The sequence below is a fragment of the Phyllobates terribilis genome, unplaced genomic scaffold, assembly GCF_046119375.1.
Source record: "Phyllobates terribilis strain yellow unplaced genomic scaffold, ASM4611937v1 Scaffold_4__5_contigs__length_816908805, whole genome shotgun sequence".
NCBI classification, from domain to species: Eukaryota; Metazoa; Chordata; class Amphibia; order Anura; family Dendrobatidae; genus Phyllobates; species Phyllobates terribilis.
In genome coordinates this window covers 483,534,332-483,555,612 of record NW_027362764.1, presented here as the reverse complement: position 1 = coordinate 483,555,612, position 21,281 = coordinate 483,534,332, and the positions used below count along the sequence as shown (strand labels likewise).

Genomic DNA, 21,281 nt, shown 5'->3' with positions numbered 1-21,281 from the left:
TATGGTAAGCTGGAGATAGGATGATACTACGTATTAGTTAGTGGAGTGTTGAAGCTGGATGTGATAGTTTGATGGGAGTACATCATGCGAGAATTGTGAATGGGGATAAAATGGGAACCCATGGATGTAAATATACTGCCTATAAGGGAGGGTGGCACAAGGTGGTTTCTGTGGGGAAGCTTTTCTGTCATTATACCAGTAATAAGGTTCTAGGTGACACTATGGTAGGGAATGTTGGGTATTCTGGTTGTGACTCGCGAGCATCTCTCAGAACTGAATGTGGCTCTCAAGGTAAAAAGGATTGGGAATCTAGAAGAGTACTGGAAAAATTGCTGCAAAATGGCAGAGAAGAAATTGGAGAGATTCTGCATTCTGCATATCGCTTCAGGTAGGAAATGTTAGGACCCACTACGAGGTTTGCCGTGACGTGGCAGTGGGCTTCATACAGTCTGATCAGAATGTTAAACTAAGAACCTCATGTTCAGTTATATATATTTTTGCCGAGAGGCATTAGATCAAATGTATGATTTTTGGAGGTGCGGTCCATGCTCCTTTTTTTGCAGTATAATGAGTCCACACAGTCCTCCATGCAGAATAATGGGACCCACATAGTCTTCCATACAGAATAATGGGCCCCACATATTCCTCCATACAGTATAATGGGCTCCACATAGTCATCCATACAGAATAATAGGCCCCACATAGTCCTTCATACAGAATAATGGTCTCCACGTAGTCCTCCATACAGAATAATGGGCCCCACATAGTCCTCCATACAGAATAATGGGCCCCACAAAGTCCTCCATACAGAATAATGGGCCCCATATAGCCCTCCATACAGAATAATGGTCTCCACACAGTCCTCCATACAGAATAATGGTCCCACATAGCTTTCCATACAGTATAATGGGCAACACATAGTTCTCTATACAGTATAATTGGTCCAACAAAGTCCTCCATACTGAATAATGGTCTCCACATAGTCCTCCATGCAGAATAATAGGCCTCACATAGTCCTTCCTACAGAATAATGGCCCCACATAGCTTTCCATACAGTATATTGGGCACCACATAGTCCTCCATACAGTATAATGGCCCCACATAGTCCTCCATGCAGAATAATAGGACTCACATAGTCCTCCATACAGAATAATGGCCCCACATAGTCCTCCAGATAGAATAATGGGCCCCACATAGCTTTCCATACAGTATAATGGGCCCCACATTGTCCTCCATACAGAATAATGGTCTCCACATAGTCCTTCATACAGTATAATGGGCCCACACAGTCCTCCATACAGTATAATGGCCCCCACCTAGTCCTCAATACAGAGTAATAGGCCTCACATAGTCCTCCATACAGTATAATGGCCCCACATAGTCCTCCATACAGAATAATAGGCCCCACATAGCTTTCCATACAGTATAATGGGCCCCACATTGTCCTCCATACAGAATAATGGTCTCCACATAGTCCTCCATACAGAATAATCGTCTCCACATAGTCCTCCATACAGTATAATGGGCCCACCTAGTCCTCCATACAGAATAATAGGCCTCACATAGTCCTCCATACAGTATAATGGCCCCACATAGTCCTCCATACAGAATAATGGGCCCCACATAGCTTTCCATACAGTATAATGGGCCCCACATTGTCCTCCATACAGAATAATGGGCCCCACATAGTCTTCCATACAGAATAATGGGCCCCACATAGTCCTCCATACAGAATAATGGCCCAACATAGCTTTCCATACAGTATAATGGGCACCACATAGTTCTACATACAGTATAATTGGCCCAACAAAGTCCTCCATACAGAATAATGGTCTCCAAATAGTCCTCCATGCAGAAAAATAGGCCTCACATAGCTTCCCATACAGTATAATGGCCCCACATAGCTTTCCATACAGTATAATGGGAACCACATAGTCCTCCATACAGTATAATGGCCCCACATAGTCCTCCATACAGAATAATGGCCGCACATAGTTTTCCATACAGAATAATGGGCCCCCCATAGCTTTCCATACTGTATAATGGGCCCCACATTGTCCTCCATACAGAATAATGGTCTCCACATAGTCCTCCATACAGTATAATGGGCCTCACATAGTCCTCCATACAGTATAATGGCCCCAAATAGTCCTCCATACAGAATAATAGACCTCACATAGTCCTCCATACAGAATAATGGCCCCACATTGCCCTCCATACAGAATAATGGCCCCACAAAGTCCCTCATACAGTATAATGGTCTCCACATAGTCCTCCATACAGTATAATGGGCCCACATAGTCCTCCATACAGAATAATGGTCTCCATATAGTTCTCCATACAGTATAATGGTCTCCACATAGTCCTCCATACAGTATAATGGGCCCACATAGTCCTCCATACAGAATAACGGGCCCCACATAGTCCTCCATACAGAATAATGGGCCCCACATCGCTTTACATGCAGTATAATGGGCCCCATGTTATCCTCCATACAGAATAATGGACTCCACATAGTCCTCCCTACAGAATAATGGCCCCACATAGTCCTCCATATAGTATAATGGGCCCCACATAGTCCTCCATACAGAATAATGGACCCCACATAGTCCTCCATACAGAATAATGGGCCCCACATAGTCCTCCATACAGTATAATGGGCCCCACATAGTCCTCCATACAGAATAATGGGCCCCACATAGCTTTCCATACAGTATAATGGGCCCCACATTGCCCTCCATACAGAATAATGGCTCCACAAAGTCCTTCATACAGTATAATGGTCTCCACATAGTCCTCCATACAGTATAATGGGCCCACATAGTCCTCCATACAGAATAATGGGCCCCACATAGCTTTCCATACAGTATAATGGGCCCCACATTGTCCTCCATACAGAATAATGGTCTCCAAATAGTCCTTCATACAGTATAATGGGCCCACACAGTCCTCCATACAGTATAATGGCCCCCACCTAGTCCTCCATACAGAGTAATAGGCCTCACATAGTCCTCCATACAGTATAATGGCCCCACATAGTCCTCCATACAGAATAATAGGCCCCATATAGCTTTCCATACAGTATAATGGGCCCCACATTGTCCTCCATACAGAATAATGGTCTCCACATAGTCCTCCATACAGAATAATCGTCTCCACATAGTCCTCCATACAGTATAATGGGCCCACCTAGTCCTCCATACAGAATAATAGGCCTCACATAGTCCTCCATACAGTATAATGGCCCCACATAGTCCTCCATACAGAATAATGGGCCCCACATAGCTTTCCATACAGTATAATGGGCCCCACATTGTCCTCCATACAGAATAATGGGCCCCACATAGTCTTCCATACAGAATAATGGGCCCCACATAGTCCTCCATACAGAATAATGGCCCAACATAGCTTTCCATACAGTTTAATGGGCACCACATAGTTCTACATACAGTATAATTGGCCCAACAAAGTCCTCCATACAGAATAATGGTCTCCAAATAGTCCTCCATGCAGAAAAATAGGCCTCACATAGCTTCCCATACAGTATAATGGCCCCACATAGCTTTCCATACAGTATAATGGGAACCACATAGTCCTCCATACAGTATAATGGCCCCACATAGTCCTTCATGCAGAATAATAGGCCTCACATAGTCCTCCATACAGAATAATGGCCGCACATAGTCTTCCATACAGAATAATGGGCCCCCCATAGCTTTCCATACTGTATAATGGGCCCCACATTGTCCTCCATACAGAATAATGGTCTCCACATAGTCCTCCATACAGTATAATGGGCCTCACATAGTCCTCCATACAGTATAATGGCCCCAAATAGTCCTCCATACAGAATAATAGACCTCACATAGTCCTCCATACAGAATAATGGCCCCACATAGTCCTCCATACAGAATAATGGGCCCCACATAGCTTTCCATACAGTATAATGGGCCCCACATTGCCCTCCATACAGAATAATGGGCCCACAAAGTCCCTCATACAGTATAATGGTCTCCACATAGTCCTCCATACAGTATAATGGGCCCACATAGTCCTCCATACAGAATAACGGGCCCCACATAGTCCTCCATACAGAATAATGGGCTCCACATCGCTTTACATGCAGTATAATGGGCCCCATGTTATCCTCCATACAGTATAATGGTCTCCACATAGTCCTCCCTACAGAATAATGGCCCCACATAGTCCTCCATATAGTATAATGGGCCCCACATAGTCCTCCATACAGAATAATGGACCCCACATAGTCCTCCATACAGAATAATGGGCCCCACATAGTCCTCCATACAGTATAATGGGCCCCACATAGTCCTCCTTACAGAATAATGGGCCCCACATAGCTTTCCATACAGTATAATGGTCCCCACATTGCCCTCCATACAGAATAATGGCCCCACAAAGTCCTTCATACAGTATAATGGTCTCCACATAGTCCTCCATACAGTATAATGGGCCCACATAGTCCTCCATACAGAATAATGGTCTCCATATAGTCCTCCATACAGTATAAAGGTCTCCACATAGTCCTCCATACAGTATAATGGGCCCACATAGTCCACCATACAGAATAACGGGCCCCACATAGTCCTCCATACAGAATAATGGGCCCCACATAGCTTTACATGCAGTATAATGGGCCCCACATTATCATCCATACAGAATAATGGTCTCCACATAGTCCTCCCTACAGAATAATGGCCCCACATAGTCCTCCATGTAGTATAATGGGCCCCACATAGTCCTCCATACAGAATAATGGACCCCACATAGTCCTCCATACAGAATAATGGGCCCCACATAGTCCTCCATACAGTATAATGGGCCCCACCTAGTCCTCCATACAGAATAATGGGCCCCACATAGCTTTCCATACAGTATAATGGGCCCCACATTGCCATCCATACAGAATAATGGCCCCACAAAGTCCTTCATACAGTATAATGGTCTCCACATAGTCCTCCATACAGTATAATGGGCCCACATAGTCCTCCATACAGAATAATGGTCTCCATATAGTCCTCCATACAGTATAATGGTCTCCACATAGTCCTCCATACAGTATAATGGGCCCACATAGTCCTCCATACAGAATAACGGGCCCCACATAGTCCTCCATACAGAATAATGGGCCCCACATAGCTTTACATGCAGTATAATGGGCCCCACATTATCCTCCATACAGAATAATGGTCTCCACATAGTCCTCCCTACAGAATAATGGCCCCACATAGTCCTCCATATAGTATAATGGGACCCACATAGTCCTCCATACAGAATAATGGACCCCACATAGTCCTCCATACAGAATAATGGGCCCCACATAGTCCTCCATACAGTATAATGGGCCTCACATAGTCCTCCATACAGAGTAATGGGACCCACATAGTCCTCCATACAGAATAATGGGCCCCACATAGTCCTCCATACAGAATAATGGGCCCCACATAGTCCTCCATACAGAATAATGGCCCCACATAGTCCTCCATACAGAATAATGGGCCCCACATAGTCTTCCATACCGTATAATGGGCCCACATAGTCCTCCATACAGTATAATGGTCTCCACATAGTCCTCCATACAGTATAATGGTCTCCACATAGTCCTCCATACAGTATAATGGGCCCCACATAGTCCTCCATGCAGTATAATGGGCCCATATAGTCCTCCATACAGTATAATGGGCCCCACATAGTCCTCCATGCAGTATAATGGCCCCACATAGTCCTCCATACAGAATAATGGGCCCCACATAGTCCTCCATACCGTATAATGGGCCCACATAGTCCTCCATACAGTATAATGGTCTCCACATAGTCCTCCATACAGTATAATGGTCTCCACATAGTCCTCCATGCAGTGTAATGGGCCCACATAGTCCTCCATACAGTATAGTAGGCCCCACATAGTCCTCCATACAGAATAATGGGCCCCACATAGCTTTCCATGCAGAATAATGGGCCCCACATAGTCCTCCATACAGTATAATGGATCCACATAGTCCTCCATACCGTATAATGGGCCCACATAGTCCTCCATACAGTATAATGGTCTCCACATAGTCCTCCATACTGTATAATGGTCTCCACATAGTCCTCCATACAGTATAATGGGCCCCACATAGTCCACCATGCAGTATAATGGGCCCATATAGTCCTCCATACAGTATAATGGGCCCCACATAGTCCTCCATGCAGTATAATGGCCCCACATAGTCCTCCATACAGAATAATGGGCCCCACATAGTCCTCCATACCGTATAATGGGCCCACATAGTCCTCCATACAGTATAATGGTCTCCACATAGTCCTTCATACAGTATAATGGTCTCCACATAGTCCTCCATACAGTATAATGGGCCCCACATAGTCCTCCATGCAGTATAATGGGCCCATATAGTCCTCCATACAGAATAATGGGCCCCACATAGTCCTCCATACAGAATAATGGGCCCCACATAGTCCTCCATACAGAATAATGGGCCCCACATAGCTTTCCATGCAGTATAATGGGCCCCACATTGTCCTCCATACAGAATAATGGTCTCCACATAGTCCTCCATACAGAATAATGGATCCACATTGTCCTCCATTCAGAATAATGGTCTCCACATAGTCCTCCATACAGTATAATGGGCCCACATAGTCCTCCATACAGTATAGTAGGCCCCACATAGTCCTCCATACAGAATAATGGGCCCCACATAGCTTTCCATGCAGTATAATGGGCCCCACATTGTCCTCCATAGAGAATAATGGTCTCCACATAGTCGTCCATACAGTATAATGGATCCACATTGTCCTCCATACAGAATAATGGATCCACATTGTCCTCCATTCAGAATAATGGTCTACGCATAGTCCTCCATACAGTATAATGGATCCACATAGTCCTCCATACAGTATAATGGATCCACATAGTCCTCCATACAGTATAATGGGCCCACATAGTCCTCCATACAGTATAGTAGGCCCCACATAGTCCTCCATACAGAATAATGGGCCCCACATAGCTTTCCATGCAGAATAATGGGCCCCACATAGTCCTCCATACAGTATAATGGCCCCACATAGCTTTCCATGCAGAATAATGGTCTCCACATAGTCCTCCATACAGTGTAATGGGCCCACATAGTCCTCCATACAGTATAGTAGGCCCCACATAGTCCTCCATACAGAATAATGGGCCCCACATAGCTTTCCATGCAGAATAATGGGCCCCACATAGTCCTCCATACAGTATAATGGATCCACATATTCCTCCATACAGTATAATGGGCCCACATAGTCCTCCATACAGTATAGTAGGCCCCACATAGTCCTCCATACAGAATAATGGGCCCCACATAGCTTTCCCTGCAGAATAATGGGCCCCACATTGTCCTCCATACAGAATAATGGTCTCCACATAGTCCTCCATACAGTATAATGGGCCTCACATAGTCCTCCATACAGTATAATGGCCCCACATAGTCTTCCATACAGAATAATAGACCTCACATAGCCCTCCATACAGAATAATGGCCCCACATAGTCCTCCATACAGAATAATGGGCCCCACATAGCTTTCCATACAGTATAATGGGCCCCACATTGCCCTCCATACAGAATAATGGCCCCACAAAGTCCCTCATACAGTATAATGGTCTCCACATAGTCCTCCATACAGTATAATGGGCCCACATAGTCCTCCATACAGAATAATGGTCTCCATATAGTCCTCCATACAGTATAATGGTCTCCACATAGTCCTCCATACAGTATAATGGGCCCACATAGTCCTCCATACAGAATAACGGGCCCCACATAGTCCTCCATACAGAATAATGGGCCCCACATAGCTTTACATGCAGTATAATGGGCCCCATATTATCCTCCATACAGAATAATGATCTCCACATAGTCCTCCCTACAGAATAATGGCCCCACATAGTCCTCCATATAGTATAATGGGCCCCACATAGTCCTCCATACAGAATAATGGGCCCCACATAGTCCTCCATACAGTATAATGGGACCCACATAGTCCTCCATACAGAATAATGGGCCCCACATAGCTTTCCATACAGTATAATGGGCCCCACATTGCCCCCCATACAGAATAATGGCCCCACAAAGTCCTTCATACAGTATAATGGTCTCGACATAGTCCTCCATACAGTATAATGGGCCCACATAGTCCTCCATACAGAATAATGGTCTCCATATAGTCCTCCATACAGTATAATGGTCTCCACATAGTCCTCCATACAGTATAATGGGCCCACATAGTCCTCCATACAGAATAACGGGCCCCACATAGTCCTCCATACAGAATAATGGGCCCCACATAGCTTTACATGCAGTATAATGGGCCCCACATTATCCTCCATACAGAATAATGGTCTCCACATAGTCCTCCCTACAGAATAATGGCCCAACATAGTCCTCCATATAGTATAATGGGCCCCACATAGTCCTCCATACAGAATAATGGACCCCACATAGTCCTCCATACAGAATAATGGGCCCCACATAGTCCTCCGTACAGTATAATGGGCCTCACATAGTCCTCCATACAGAGTAATGGGCCCCACATAGTCCTCCATACAGAATAATGGGCCCCACATAGTCCTCCATACAGAATAATGGTCCCCACATAGTCCTCCATACAGAATAATGGACCCCATATAGTCCTCCATACAGAATAATGGGCCCCACATAGTCCTCCATACAGAATAATGGGCCCCACATAGTCCTCCATACAGAATAATGGCGCTACATAGTCCTCCATACAGAATAATGGGCCCCACATAGTCCTCCATACAGTATAATGGGCCCACATAGTCCTCCATACAGTATAATGGTCTCCACATAGTCCTCCATACAGTATAATGGTCTCCACATAGTCCTCCATACAGTATAGTGGGCCGCACATAGTCCTCCATACAGTATAATGGGCCCATATAGTCCTCCATACAGAATAATGGGCCCCACATAGTCCTTCATACAGAATAATGGGCCCCACATAGTCCTCCATACAGAATAATGGCCCCACATAGTCCTCCATACAGAATAATGGGCCCCACATAGTCCTCCATACAGAATAATGGGCCCCACATAGTCCTCCCATACAGAATAATGGGCCCCACATAGCTTTCCATGCAGTATAATGGGCCCCACATTGTCCTCCATACAGAATAATGGTCTCCACATAGTCCTCCATACAGAATAATGGATCCACATTGTCCTCCATTCAGAATAATGGTCTCCACATAGTCCTCCATACAGTATAATGGGCCCACATAGTCCTCCATACAGTATAGTAGGCCCCACATAGTCCTCCATACAGAATAATGGGCCCCACATAGCTTTCCATGCAGTATAATGGGCCCCACATTGTCCTCCATACAGAATAATGGTCTCCACATAGTCCTCCATACAGTATAATGGATCCACATTGTCCTCCATACAGAATAATGGGCCCACATAGTCCTCCATACAGAATAATGGTCTCCATATAGTCCTCCATACAGTATAATGGTCTCCACATAGTCCTCCATACAGTATAATGGGCCCACATAGTCCTCCATACAGAATAACGGGCCCCACATAGTCCTCCATACAGAATAATGGGCCCCACATAGCTTTACATGCAGTATAATGGGCCCCACATTATCCTCCATACAGAATAATGGTCTCCACATAGTCCTCCCTTCAGAATAATGGCCCCACATAGTCCTCCATATAGTATAATGGGCCCCACATAGTCCTCCATACAGAATAATGGACCCCACATAGTCCTCCATACAGAATAATGGGCCCCACATAGTCCTCCGTACAGTATAATGGGCCTCACATAGTCCTCCATACAGAGTAATGGGCCCCACATAGTCCTCCATACAGAATAATGGGCCCCACATAGTCCTCCATACAGAATAATGGTCCCCACATAGTCCTCCATACAGAATAATGGACCCCATATAGTCCTCCATACAGAATAATGGGCCCCACATAGTCCTCCATACAGAATAATGGACCCCATATAGTCCTCCATACAGAATAATGGTCCCCACATAGTCCTCCATACAGAATAATGGACCCCATATAGTCCTCCATACAGAATAATGGGCCCCACATAGTCCTCCATACAGAATAATGGGCCCCACATAGTCCTCCATACAGAATAATGGCGCTACATAGTCCTCCATACAGAATAATGGGCCCCACATAGTCCTCCATACAGTATAATGGGCCCACATAGTCCTCCATACAGTATAATGGTCTCCACATAGTCCTCCATACAGTATAATGGTCTCCACATAGTCCTCCATACAGTATAATGGGCCGCACATAGTCCTCCATACAGTATAATGGGCCCATATAGTCCTCCATACAGAATAATGGGCCCCACATAGTCCTTCATACAGAATAATGGGCCCCACATAGTCCTCCATACAGAATAATGGCCCCACATAGTCCTCCATACAGAATAATGGGCCCCACATAGTCCTCCATACAGAATAATGGGCCCCACACAGTCCTCCCATACAGAATAATGGGCCCCACATAGCTTTCCATGCAGTATAATGGGCCCCACATTGTCCTCCATACAGAATAATGGTCTGCACATAGTCCTCCATACAGAATAATGGATCCACATTGTCCTCCATTCAGAATAATGGTCTCCACATAGTCCTCCATACAGTATAATGGGCCCACATAGTCCTCCATACAGTATAGTAGGCCCCACATAGTCCTCCATACAGAATAATGGGCCCCACATAGCTTTCCATGCAGTATAATGGGCCCCACATTGTCCTCCATACAGAATAATGGTCTCCACATAGTCCTCCATACAGTATAATGGATCCACATTGTTCTCCATACAGAATAATGGATCCACATTGTCCTCCATTCAGAATAATGGTCTCCACATAGTCCTCCATACAGTATAATGGATCCACATAGTCCTCCATACAGTATAATGGATCCACATAGTCCTCCATACAGTATAATGGGCCCACATAGTCCTCCATACAGTATAGTAGGCCCCACATAGTCCTCCATACAGAATAATGGGCCCCACATAGCTTTCCATGCAGAATAATGGGCCCCACATAGTCCTCCATACAGTATAATGGCCCCACATAGCTTTCCATGCAGAATAATGGTCTCCACATAGTCCTCCATACAGTATAATGGGCCCACATAGTCCTCCATACAGTATAGTAGGCCCCACATAGTCCTCCATACAGAATAATGGGCCCCACATAGTCCTCCATACAGTATAATGGATCCACATAGTCCTCCATACAGTATAATGGGCCCACATAGTCCTCCATACAGTATAGTAGGCCCCACATAGTCCTCCATACAGAATAATGGGCCCCACATAGCTTTCTATGCAGAATAATGGGCCCCACATAGTCCTCCATACAGAATAATTGGCCCCACATAGTCCTCCATACAGTATAATGGCCCCACATAGTCCTCCATACAGTATAATGGGCCCCACATTGTCCTCCATTCAGAATAATGGCCCAACATAGGGGTGGTGGTTCTGGTGTCGTGGGCCAAATATAATCACCCTGCGGGCCAGATTTGGTCCACGGGCCAGAGTTTGACATGCATGTGTTAAAACATCCTATAGACCCCCTTTTAAAAAACATCTACCTGACAACATGCATTGTGCACTTGCTTGTATGTATTCAGAAATGGAAAATGAACATTACCTGTTTCTGTACTCAGTTAATACTTGATAAATGCTGATTAAAAAAGTCTGATTCTCAAAGCTTCCCAGAACACAGTCCTTGTATATTCGGAATTCTGCAGCTGTCACTGCTTCTCCCTCTGGAATCTGAGATAAATTAAACTTGAATTCCTTATGATGTCTTAGACGAGGTGAAAGTTCCTTGTCATATTCAACTAATAAAGAAAAAAGAAACATTAAGTAATCATCTCAGAGGGAAAATGACTAGCAAGGAATAAAAACATGAACAAGACTTTCAATACACAAGGGAACTGGGTTTGTTTAGATGGGTTATAGGGCAATCAATATTTATTATTTCTAACGTGAAGTTATACATTTTCTATATTAATTAATTATGGTTCTAAAGATCTCTGCTTGCTTTCAATCATAGGGACCTTATTTTTTTTTTACTTATTGTGGGTACAAATCCTGTGAATCCATCACCCGGTCATGTGAAGGACATAATGGTACATGGCTGAGAACAAGACGCGGCTTCAATACCTGTTATGTAAATAGCCCTAACCTTTGTGCCCATGACCAGAGCAGGTACCTTTTCATTATACAATGCATTACTTTTATTTGCTAAACAAAATACTCCTTAAAGAGAACCTGTCACCAGATTTTTTGCCACCGAATTTGAGAATAGCATAATGTAGAGACAGACAACCAGCTGGAGATTATCACTAGAGGACTAGTAAACGTGCTGCCATGTAGTCCACCATATTCATGAGCTCTGTATAACCCCATCCCCACTATTGATTGGCAGCTTTCTGCCTATGCACAGTGTACACTAGTAGATAAAGCAGATAAAACTGCAAGCAGCCCAGTGATACATTGCTGGAATCAAGGTCTCTTCCCCTATATCGTGCTATGCACAGATGGGGTAGCCAAAACCTGGTGACATATTCCCTATAATGAGTTATTCCCATCGTGAACATTTATGCCACAATCGCAGGATATGCCATAAATATCTGGTAGATGTGTTTTAAAATAATAAATAATAAAAAATTGCAATGCTCACTTGCTCACTAATTTTGGAACCTCCACACCTACAGATGGAGCTGTGCATATGCAACCAGCTCTTCATTTTGGATAGTGCACATTGAAGTCTGGTTCTAAAAATACATGAAGGTCCCATCTATCAGAAATATATGGCATTTCTTCTGGATTTTTCCTGAGTATTCGAGATGAGACAATCATTTATTGCACATATGAAGTTCATTAGATATAACCAAAAGGCCATGCCCACAGGATAGGACATGGTCAAAACTTATGCTACATTAACATTTAAAGAACCACTCCAGTGGGGTTTTTTCAGCTTTGAAGTAGTGCTTCTAATGTCCCCATTCTTATACTCCGGTCCTGCGGCGCCATCTTGTGACCGCAACTTCAGCTTGGCCGGAAGTTAGAAGCTAAGTCACAAGCTCTCAATGCAAGTCTAGGAGGGCTAGAACAAGGCTCCCATAAACTTGTATTGAACAGTGACCTCCGACGCGCGCCATGAAACACTGGAGTGATCCGGTCGGACACCGATGGAAGCAGTGGTGATAGAAGGGGAAGACGGCAGCAGATAAGTATGAGAATAGGGGCAGGGACCTTAGATTAGAAGCACCAATCCAGGGGTATAATTAAAAAAATTGCTGAAGTGGCGTTTTAATACTACAGCTTACTCTTACACTTATTTGATTGTTGGACATTATAAAGTAAATTTTATACAGTGAGTCATTGGGTGTATTAAATGATATTGTAATGTTTGGAGTACAGTTGCAATCAACAATATAGTAACATTAGTAAAATAATGAAATCAAGGGTGTAATAAGTCATCATGGGGCCTCATGGCACAACCTGGAATGGGCTTTACTTAGCTGTTGGGTTCCGTAGATGCTGCTATGCCAGCTACCATGACCTTGATTAAATGTGCTAAACATGAAGTATATAAGCCAATACTAATACCTCAGCCTTATGAGGTCTTATCTACAGTACAGACCAAAAGTTTGGACACACCTTCTCATTTATAGATTTTTCTGTATTTTCATGACTATGAAAATTGTACATTCACACTGAAGGCATCAAAACTATGAATTAACACATGTGGAATTATATACTTAACAAACAATTGTGAAACAACTGAAAATATGTCTTATATTCTAGGTTCTTCAAAGTAGCCACCTTTTGCTTTCATAACTGCTTTGCACACTCTTGGCATTCTCTTGATGAGCTTCAAGAGGTAGTCACCGGAAATGGTCTTCCAACAATCTTGAAGGAGTTTCCAGAGATGCTTAGCACTTGTTGGCCCTTTTGCCTTCACTCTGCGGTCCAGCTCACCCCAAACCTCTCGATTGGGTTCAGGTCTGGTGACTGTGGAGTCCAGGTCATCTGGCGTAGCACCCCATCACTCTCCTTCTTGGTCAAATAGCTCTTACACAGCCTGAAGGTGTGTTTGGGGTCATTGTCCTGTTGAAAAATAAATGATAGTCCAACTAAACGCAAACCGGATGGAAAAGCATGCTGCTGCAAGATGCTGCGGTAGCCATGCTGGTTCAGTATGCCTTCAATTTTGAATAAATTCCCAACAGTGTCACCAGCAAAGCACCCCCACACCATCACACCTCCTCCTCCATGCTTCACGGTGGGAACCAGGCATTTAGAGTCCATCCGTTCACCTTTTCTGCGTCGCACAAAGACACAGTGGCTGGAACCAAAGATTTCAAATTTGGACTCATCAGACAAAAGCACAGATTTCCACTGGTCTAATGTCCATTCCTTGTGTTCTTTAGCCCAAACAAGTCTCTTCTGCTTGTTGCCTGTCCTTAGCAGGGGTTTCCTAGCAGCTATTTTACCATGAAGGCCTGCTGCACAAAGTCTCCTCTTAACAGTTGTTGTAGAGATGTTGCAGCTAGAACTCTGTGTGGCATTGACCTGGTCTCTAATCTGAGCTGCTGTTACCCTGCGATTTCTGAGGCTGGTGACTCGGATAAACTTATCCTCAGAAGCAGAGGTGACTCTTGGTCTTCCTTTCCTGTGGCGGTCCTCATGTGAGCCAGTTTCTTTTTAGCGCTTGATGGTTTTTGCAACTGCACTTGGGGACACTTTCAAAGTTTGCCCAATTTTTCGGACTGACTGACCTTCATTTCTTGAAGTAATGATGGCCACTCATTTTTCTTTACTTAGCTGCTTTTTTCTTGCCATAATACAAATTCTAACAGTCTATTCAGTAGGACTATCAGCTGTGTATCCACTTCTGCACAACACAACTGATGGTCCCAACCCCATTTATAAGGCAAGAAATCCCACTTATTAAACCTGACAGGGCACACCTGTGAAGTGAAAACCATTTCGGGTGACTACCTCTTGAAGCTCATCAAGAGAACGCCAAGAGTGTGCAAAGCAGTCATCAAAGCAAAAGGTGGCTACTTTGAAGAAGCTAGAATATAAGACATATTTTCAGTTGTTTCACACTTTTTTGTTAAGTATATAATTCCACATGTGTTAATTCATAGTTTTGATGCCTTCAGTGTGAATGTACAATTTTCATAGTCATGAAAATACAGAAAAATCTTTAAATGAGAAGGTGTGTCCAAACTTTTGGTCTGTACTGTACATTACAATTATTCCAGGTATGTCATATAACTACTTGCAGACATGCCAAATCACTCAGGAAACACATGATCACTAGGAAATGCAGCTTATCACTAGCTCCATTATCAGGAAGTAGCTTTTCTTGCATGGAATGTAGCTAAACTTCAAGCAAAGTGAGTTGCTATTGTATGAGGATGTAATCACCGGTAATTTACCTTGTTTCTTACATTTAATCTACGCTGTAGCATTAAAAAACACTATAGGTTGCAGTTTTTTTTCCCACAGGATCCGGATTTCTCTGTTGCTTATTTACCGCACATTTTTCTAATCACTGGTCATTTCATCTTGGTTTTCTCTTATCTTTTTATTTAAAAAAAATATTTCCCCTTTTTGTGTAGAAATAACCTGAACTGATTAGAAACATAAAAAGTTGAATGAACCTTTGACTTGTGGAAGTTATGTTACATGCGATCTCTTATCTCCCATGTATGTGACTTTCTCTCCCATTGGCTTTGTCCTTAGCATAATGAAAATTGTACTTTAGGCACCGTGAACTCAATATCAGTATGAATTATTTTCTAGGCGCCATATTTAAAATGTAGCTCAGTTTGTGTTTTGGCCATAAAGATCATAAAGTATTTTAGACTGCATTCCTACATCTCAGTTGATTTATGATTGAGCTGGACACTACTGCTGACTAGTTGTGCACTTTCTGCACCAGTCTGGCTTCCATAGCTGGACCAAAAGATGTTGGATTGGTTTTGGCAGCAGTTTCCCTCTAGCATTTCACTAACTAGGGGACTTGCCTTTTAGTATTAAGTACATGAGTCTAGGAAACACAGAACTACCTTCCATAGCATTGGACTATTGCCCTCTGAAGGCAAGTGTTATAACGTCTTCAATAGGGAAATAATCATACCATTTACAAAACATTCTCCAGCATCCTGAAAAATGACCATTGACCTTTTGGCTCTATTTGACTCCTGATTAGTGATGGGCAAACCCGTGGGTTCGGCCGAACATTAAAAAAAGTTTGGTTCAGGGGCCCGAACCCAAACCCAGACCCCAGACCCCATTAACATGGATGGAGAGCCAAACATCCAGTGTTTCCCACACTGTCATCTGTGTGACAGCGGGAGAAACACTGGCTTTGAACGGCGGCAACTTTGTTCCCTCCAGTCAGAGCGCTGTGGTTCCCATGCAGCAGCTGTGACTAGCGGTAAAAAGGTTACCGCTTATCACAGGCTTAGGCTGAAGAGAGTGCTACTCTCATCATCCTATGCCTGCTCTCGTTGATAGCAGCGAGAGCAGATGAGGCTGATGAGAATATTCACCAGCCGGCACCTGTGCAATAAATAAATAAATTTAAAAAATGACGTGGGGTCTCTTCTATTTTTGATAACCAGCGCAGGCAAAACCGACAGCTGGTGTTGCAGCCCCCAGCTGTCAGCTTTATCATGGCTGGTTATCAAATATATAATTTAAAAAAAACAGCGCAGGATCCCCCCCATTTTTGACAACCAGCTAAGCTAAGCAGATAGCTGGGGGCTAGTATTCTCAGACTGGAAAGAGGCCATGTATATTGGCCCTCCCCAGCCTAAAAATAGCAGCACTCAGCTACCCAGAAAAGGTGCAATTTTGATGCTTTGCCTAACTCTTCCCACTTGCCCTAGTACGGTGGCAAGTGGGGTAATAGTTGTGGGGTTCATGTCAGCTGTTTTATGGCCGCTGACATCAAGCCCATAGGTTAGTAATGTGGGCTTAAAAAAGTAAATTAAAAGAACGGCGTGCAGTACCCCGTAATTTTCATAAACAGCTGAAGGAAAGCCGATGTCTGGGGGCTGATTTTAATACTCTGGGAATGGGCCAATAGCCCAAAAGGTTCCCAGGTTATTAATATCAGTTCACAGCTGTTGTTTAGCCTTTACTGGTTATTATCAGGGAGACCCCACAAAAAAAAATGACGTGGGGTCCCCCCCAATAACCAGAAAAGGCTAAACAGACAGCTGATATTACTAGCTTAGGAAAGGGCCATGGATATTTTCCCCCTCCCAGACTAAAAACTACTCAACTCTCAGCCGCCCCAGAAATGGTACGTCCATTAGATGTGCCAATTCTGGCGCTTAGCCTCACTCTTTCCACGTGCCCTGGTGCGGTGGCAAGTGGGTTAATATTTGTGGGGGTTGATGTCAGTTTTGTAATGTCAGCTGACATCAAGTCCACAGGTTAGTAATGGAGAGGCGTGGATAAGATGCCCCCATTACTAACTTCATAGTCATATTGTAAAAAATACACATCCATAATAAAGTCCTTTAATGGAAAGAAAGACACAGACTCTTTTATTTTAAATACTCCCCATCCCTCTTTTTCCCATTTATTATTGCAAAATAAAAAATAATAAACTACCATATTCCTCACCAGTCCGCCGAAAATCCCTTTGTGATGCTGTCCCACAAAGAACTCCAGCTCTACTATATCTGGGTGGTTTGTTGAGCGGTGGCATGATACAACCGCTCAGAAAGCCGGCCAGAACACACTGAGACAGGAACGTGATTATGCTCCTGCAGTGTGTAGCACTGACGTGAGAAAGGTCACTGGAGCTCATAGGTGATGAACCCCGGTAACCTCACTGATGTCACCGCTCGCTGCATGAGAAAGTTCTCTTCATTACCAACCCCTGGGCTTGATGTCAGCAGCCATAAAACAGCTGACATCAACCCCACAACTATTACCCTACTTGCCACTACCCCAGGGCAAGTGGGAAGAGCCGGGCTAAGCGCCAGAATTGGCACATCTAATAGATGCACCTTTTTGGGGGTGGCTGTGGGCTGCTATTTTTAGGCTGGGGGGGCAATATCCATGGTTTCTTCCCAGTCTGAGAATACCAGCCCCCAGCTGTCTGCTTTAGCTTGGGTGGCTGTCAAAAATGGGGGGGGGGGACCCCACACCATTTTTTTAAAACTATTTATTTAAATTATTTAAATAATAATTAAATAGTTAAAAAATATGGCGTGTAGACCCCTCTATTTTTGATAACCAGCCAATATAAAGCTGATAGCTGGGAGCCGCAGCCCGAAACTGTCAGCTTTACCTGTGCTAGCAATCAAAAATAGAGGGGAACCCACGCCATTTATTTATTTATTGCACAGGCACCGGCAGATGAATACTCTCATCAGCCTAGCCTGCTCTCGCTATTATCAGTAGTAGTACTCTCATCAGCTGATGCTCGTGACCGGCAGTAACCTTTTTGCTGATGGTCACAGCTACTACATGGGAACCGCACCCCTCTGACCGGCGATAATGAACTTACCGCTGATCACAGCGAGTGTTTCTCACGTTGTCACACAGATGACAGCGTGGGAAACACACGATGTTCGTGCTGCCAAACCCAAACAGTAACACGGACTTTCTGGAGAAGTCTGTGTTTGGGGACTGTGCACGGACACTAGGTGTTCGGTACGGACCCTCAACTTTACCATTCGGGATCGTCCATCACTACTCCTGATCCTGATGAGCAAAAATTTAGCCAAGATCCTGGGTCTAAAGGCATACACAAAATTGTATAGCAAAAAGAGGGGAGGAGAAAATGCCTGACACCAGTGCAATATAAATATATTCTTTATCAAATTACATCATTGATTAATTAAAAGCACCACTTAAAAGGAGGGACAATAACAGAGCTGACATGGTAAAACATGTAAGGAAGTGGCTATGACAATGTGATATATGGCATGTGCTATAAAAAGCATGAAAGATAATTCTGCTGAGTATATAAAGTATATCTCAGTTACTGAGTTCTCATTTATTAACATGAAATACTCACCAGATGTCTGTAACAACCCATCCAATTCACACCAGCAAAGAAATCAAACCATAGATGTCCATACAGTAGTGTTCAAAATAATAGCAGTGTGTTCAAACACATGAGTTAAGCACAAAATCTCAGACCTTTTTGGCCCCCAAGAAAAGCGCTATGTCTGGCGCCAAACCAACACAGCTCATCACCCCAAAACACCATCCCCACAGTGAAACGTAGTGGTTTCAGCATCATGCTGTGGGTATGTTTTTTGGCAGCAGGGACCGGGAAAATGGTCCAAGTCGAGGAGAAGAGGGATGGTGCAAAATACAGAGATATTCTTGAGCAAAATCTGTTTCAGTCTGTCAGTGATTTGAGACTGGGACGGAGGTTCACCTTCCAGCAAGACAATGACCCAAAGCATACTGCTAAATCAACACTCGAGTGGTTTAAGGGAAATGTGTGGCCTAGTCAAAGCCCAGATCTTAATCCAATTGAGAATCTGCTGAAACCCTTCACAAATGACCCCATTTTAAAATATTTCTTCATTAAAATGTTAATTTAGCCTCAAATTTTTCATTTTCACAAGGGTAATTGGAAAAGACGGCTAGTACAATTTGCTATGCAATTTTTCCTGAACACAGTGATACCCCGTTTTGTGGTTTGATACTATTATCTGAGCACATGGCAGTTCTTGAAAGATAAGTAGCGCTATCTGGCATTTGGAATACAGATTTTTTTTAAATAGATTGCGGATGCCATTACTAAAGCCCTTGAGTTGCCAGGTATTGAATATTTTGAGCCCCCAAGTGTCTCACAGAGTTTTATAACACTCGCGGGGAAATAAAAAAATTACAGTTTTAAGCCTAAAATGTTATATTAACTTATTCTGCAGAAATTATCTCTGCAAATTAAGTGGGTCTTTCACGCTGCATATATGTGTATGCTATTAGCAGTTTAAGCACATTATGGGACTCAGTAGAGAGGATTTAGGAGCACAGATTTCACTAGATTTTTTTGGTGGGAGGAGCCATGTCACTTTTCCAAAGCATTTGAAATACCAGGAACTTCCTATTTTTCCACTGACTTATAACGGACCTCCATAGGGGCTTGTTTTTTGTAGAATGAATTGAAAATTCTATTGGTACATATTAGGGTACATAACCTATATTGATCATTTTTAAGACTAGGTTCATATTTATCTTGTCCTCCAAACTGAGCACTTCCTTACTTTTTAGACATGCAGAAAAGCATGGTCGACCACAGTTTTGTGCAGCCAAAATAAGGCCACTAATGGAGCAGAGGCCGGGCAGAGTCCAGAGTGACTCTATTTGCCTAATTTAATGAATGGTTCTATTAGAGGTCTTGTCTGAATCGGTTTGGGGGATTTAGAGAGAAACCTCAATGTCAGGACCAGTGTCACAACCTAGCGCACCCGGGCAAGTGCTGGGGCCCTGAGCAAGCGAGGAGGGCCCACTCACCATCGGGAACACCGGCACGCTATGTGGCCCGTGAGTCGGGGTGCCTGGTTCCACCCCCTCCCCCAAGCAATACTTACCTCTCCTCATTCCCCGCTGCTCCGGTCTCTTCAGCGTCTTCTGACTCTGTGACGTCTCAGGGCAGAGGGCACAATGACGTCACCACAGCACGCCCTCTGCGCTGAGCATTGCAGAGAGCTAGAAGACACTGAGGAGGAGACAAGAGCTGCAGCAAGCGAGGAACGAGAAGAGGCTCAGGTGAGTATTCGATTATTTTTTTATGTATGGAGCATTATATGAAGCCCATTCTGTATGGAGCATTATATGGGGCCCATTCTGTATGGAGCATTATATGGGGCCATTCTGTATGGAGCATTATATGGGGCCCATTCTGTATGGACCATTATATGAGGCCCATTCTGTATGGAGCATTATATGGTGCCCTTTCTAAATGGAACATTATATGGGGCCCATTCTATATGGAGCAAAATATGGGGCCCATTCTGTATGGAACATTATATGGGGCCCATTCTTTATGGAACGTTATAAGGGGCCCATTCTGTATGGAGCATTATATGGGGCCATTCTGTATGGAGCATTATATGGGGCCCATTCTGTATGGAGCATTATATAGGGCCCATTCTGTATAGACCATTATATGGGGTCCATTCTGTATGGA

At 43.9% G+C, this 21,281-nt stretch overlaps 1 protein-coding gene across 1 annotated transcript in view; it reads right to left on the bottom strand.

Moving 5' to 3' along the window:
• Positions 1-21,281, bottom strand: part of BMP6 (bone morphogenetic protein 6) — a 269,942-nt gene that overhangs the window by 84,816 nt on the left and 163,845 nt on the right. The window contains exon 2 of the mRNA XM_073678742.1: positions 11,733-11,925. Within this exon, the coding sequence (XP_073534843.1) occupies positions 11,733-11,925 (193 nt within the window). The remainder of the gene's footprint in view (positions 1-11,732; positions 11,926-21,281) is intronic.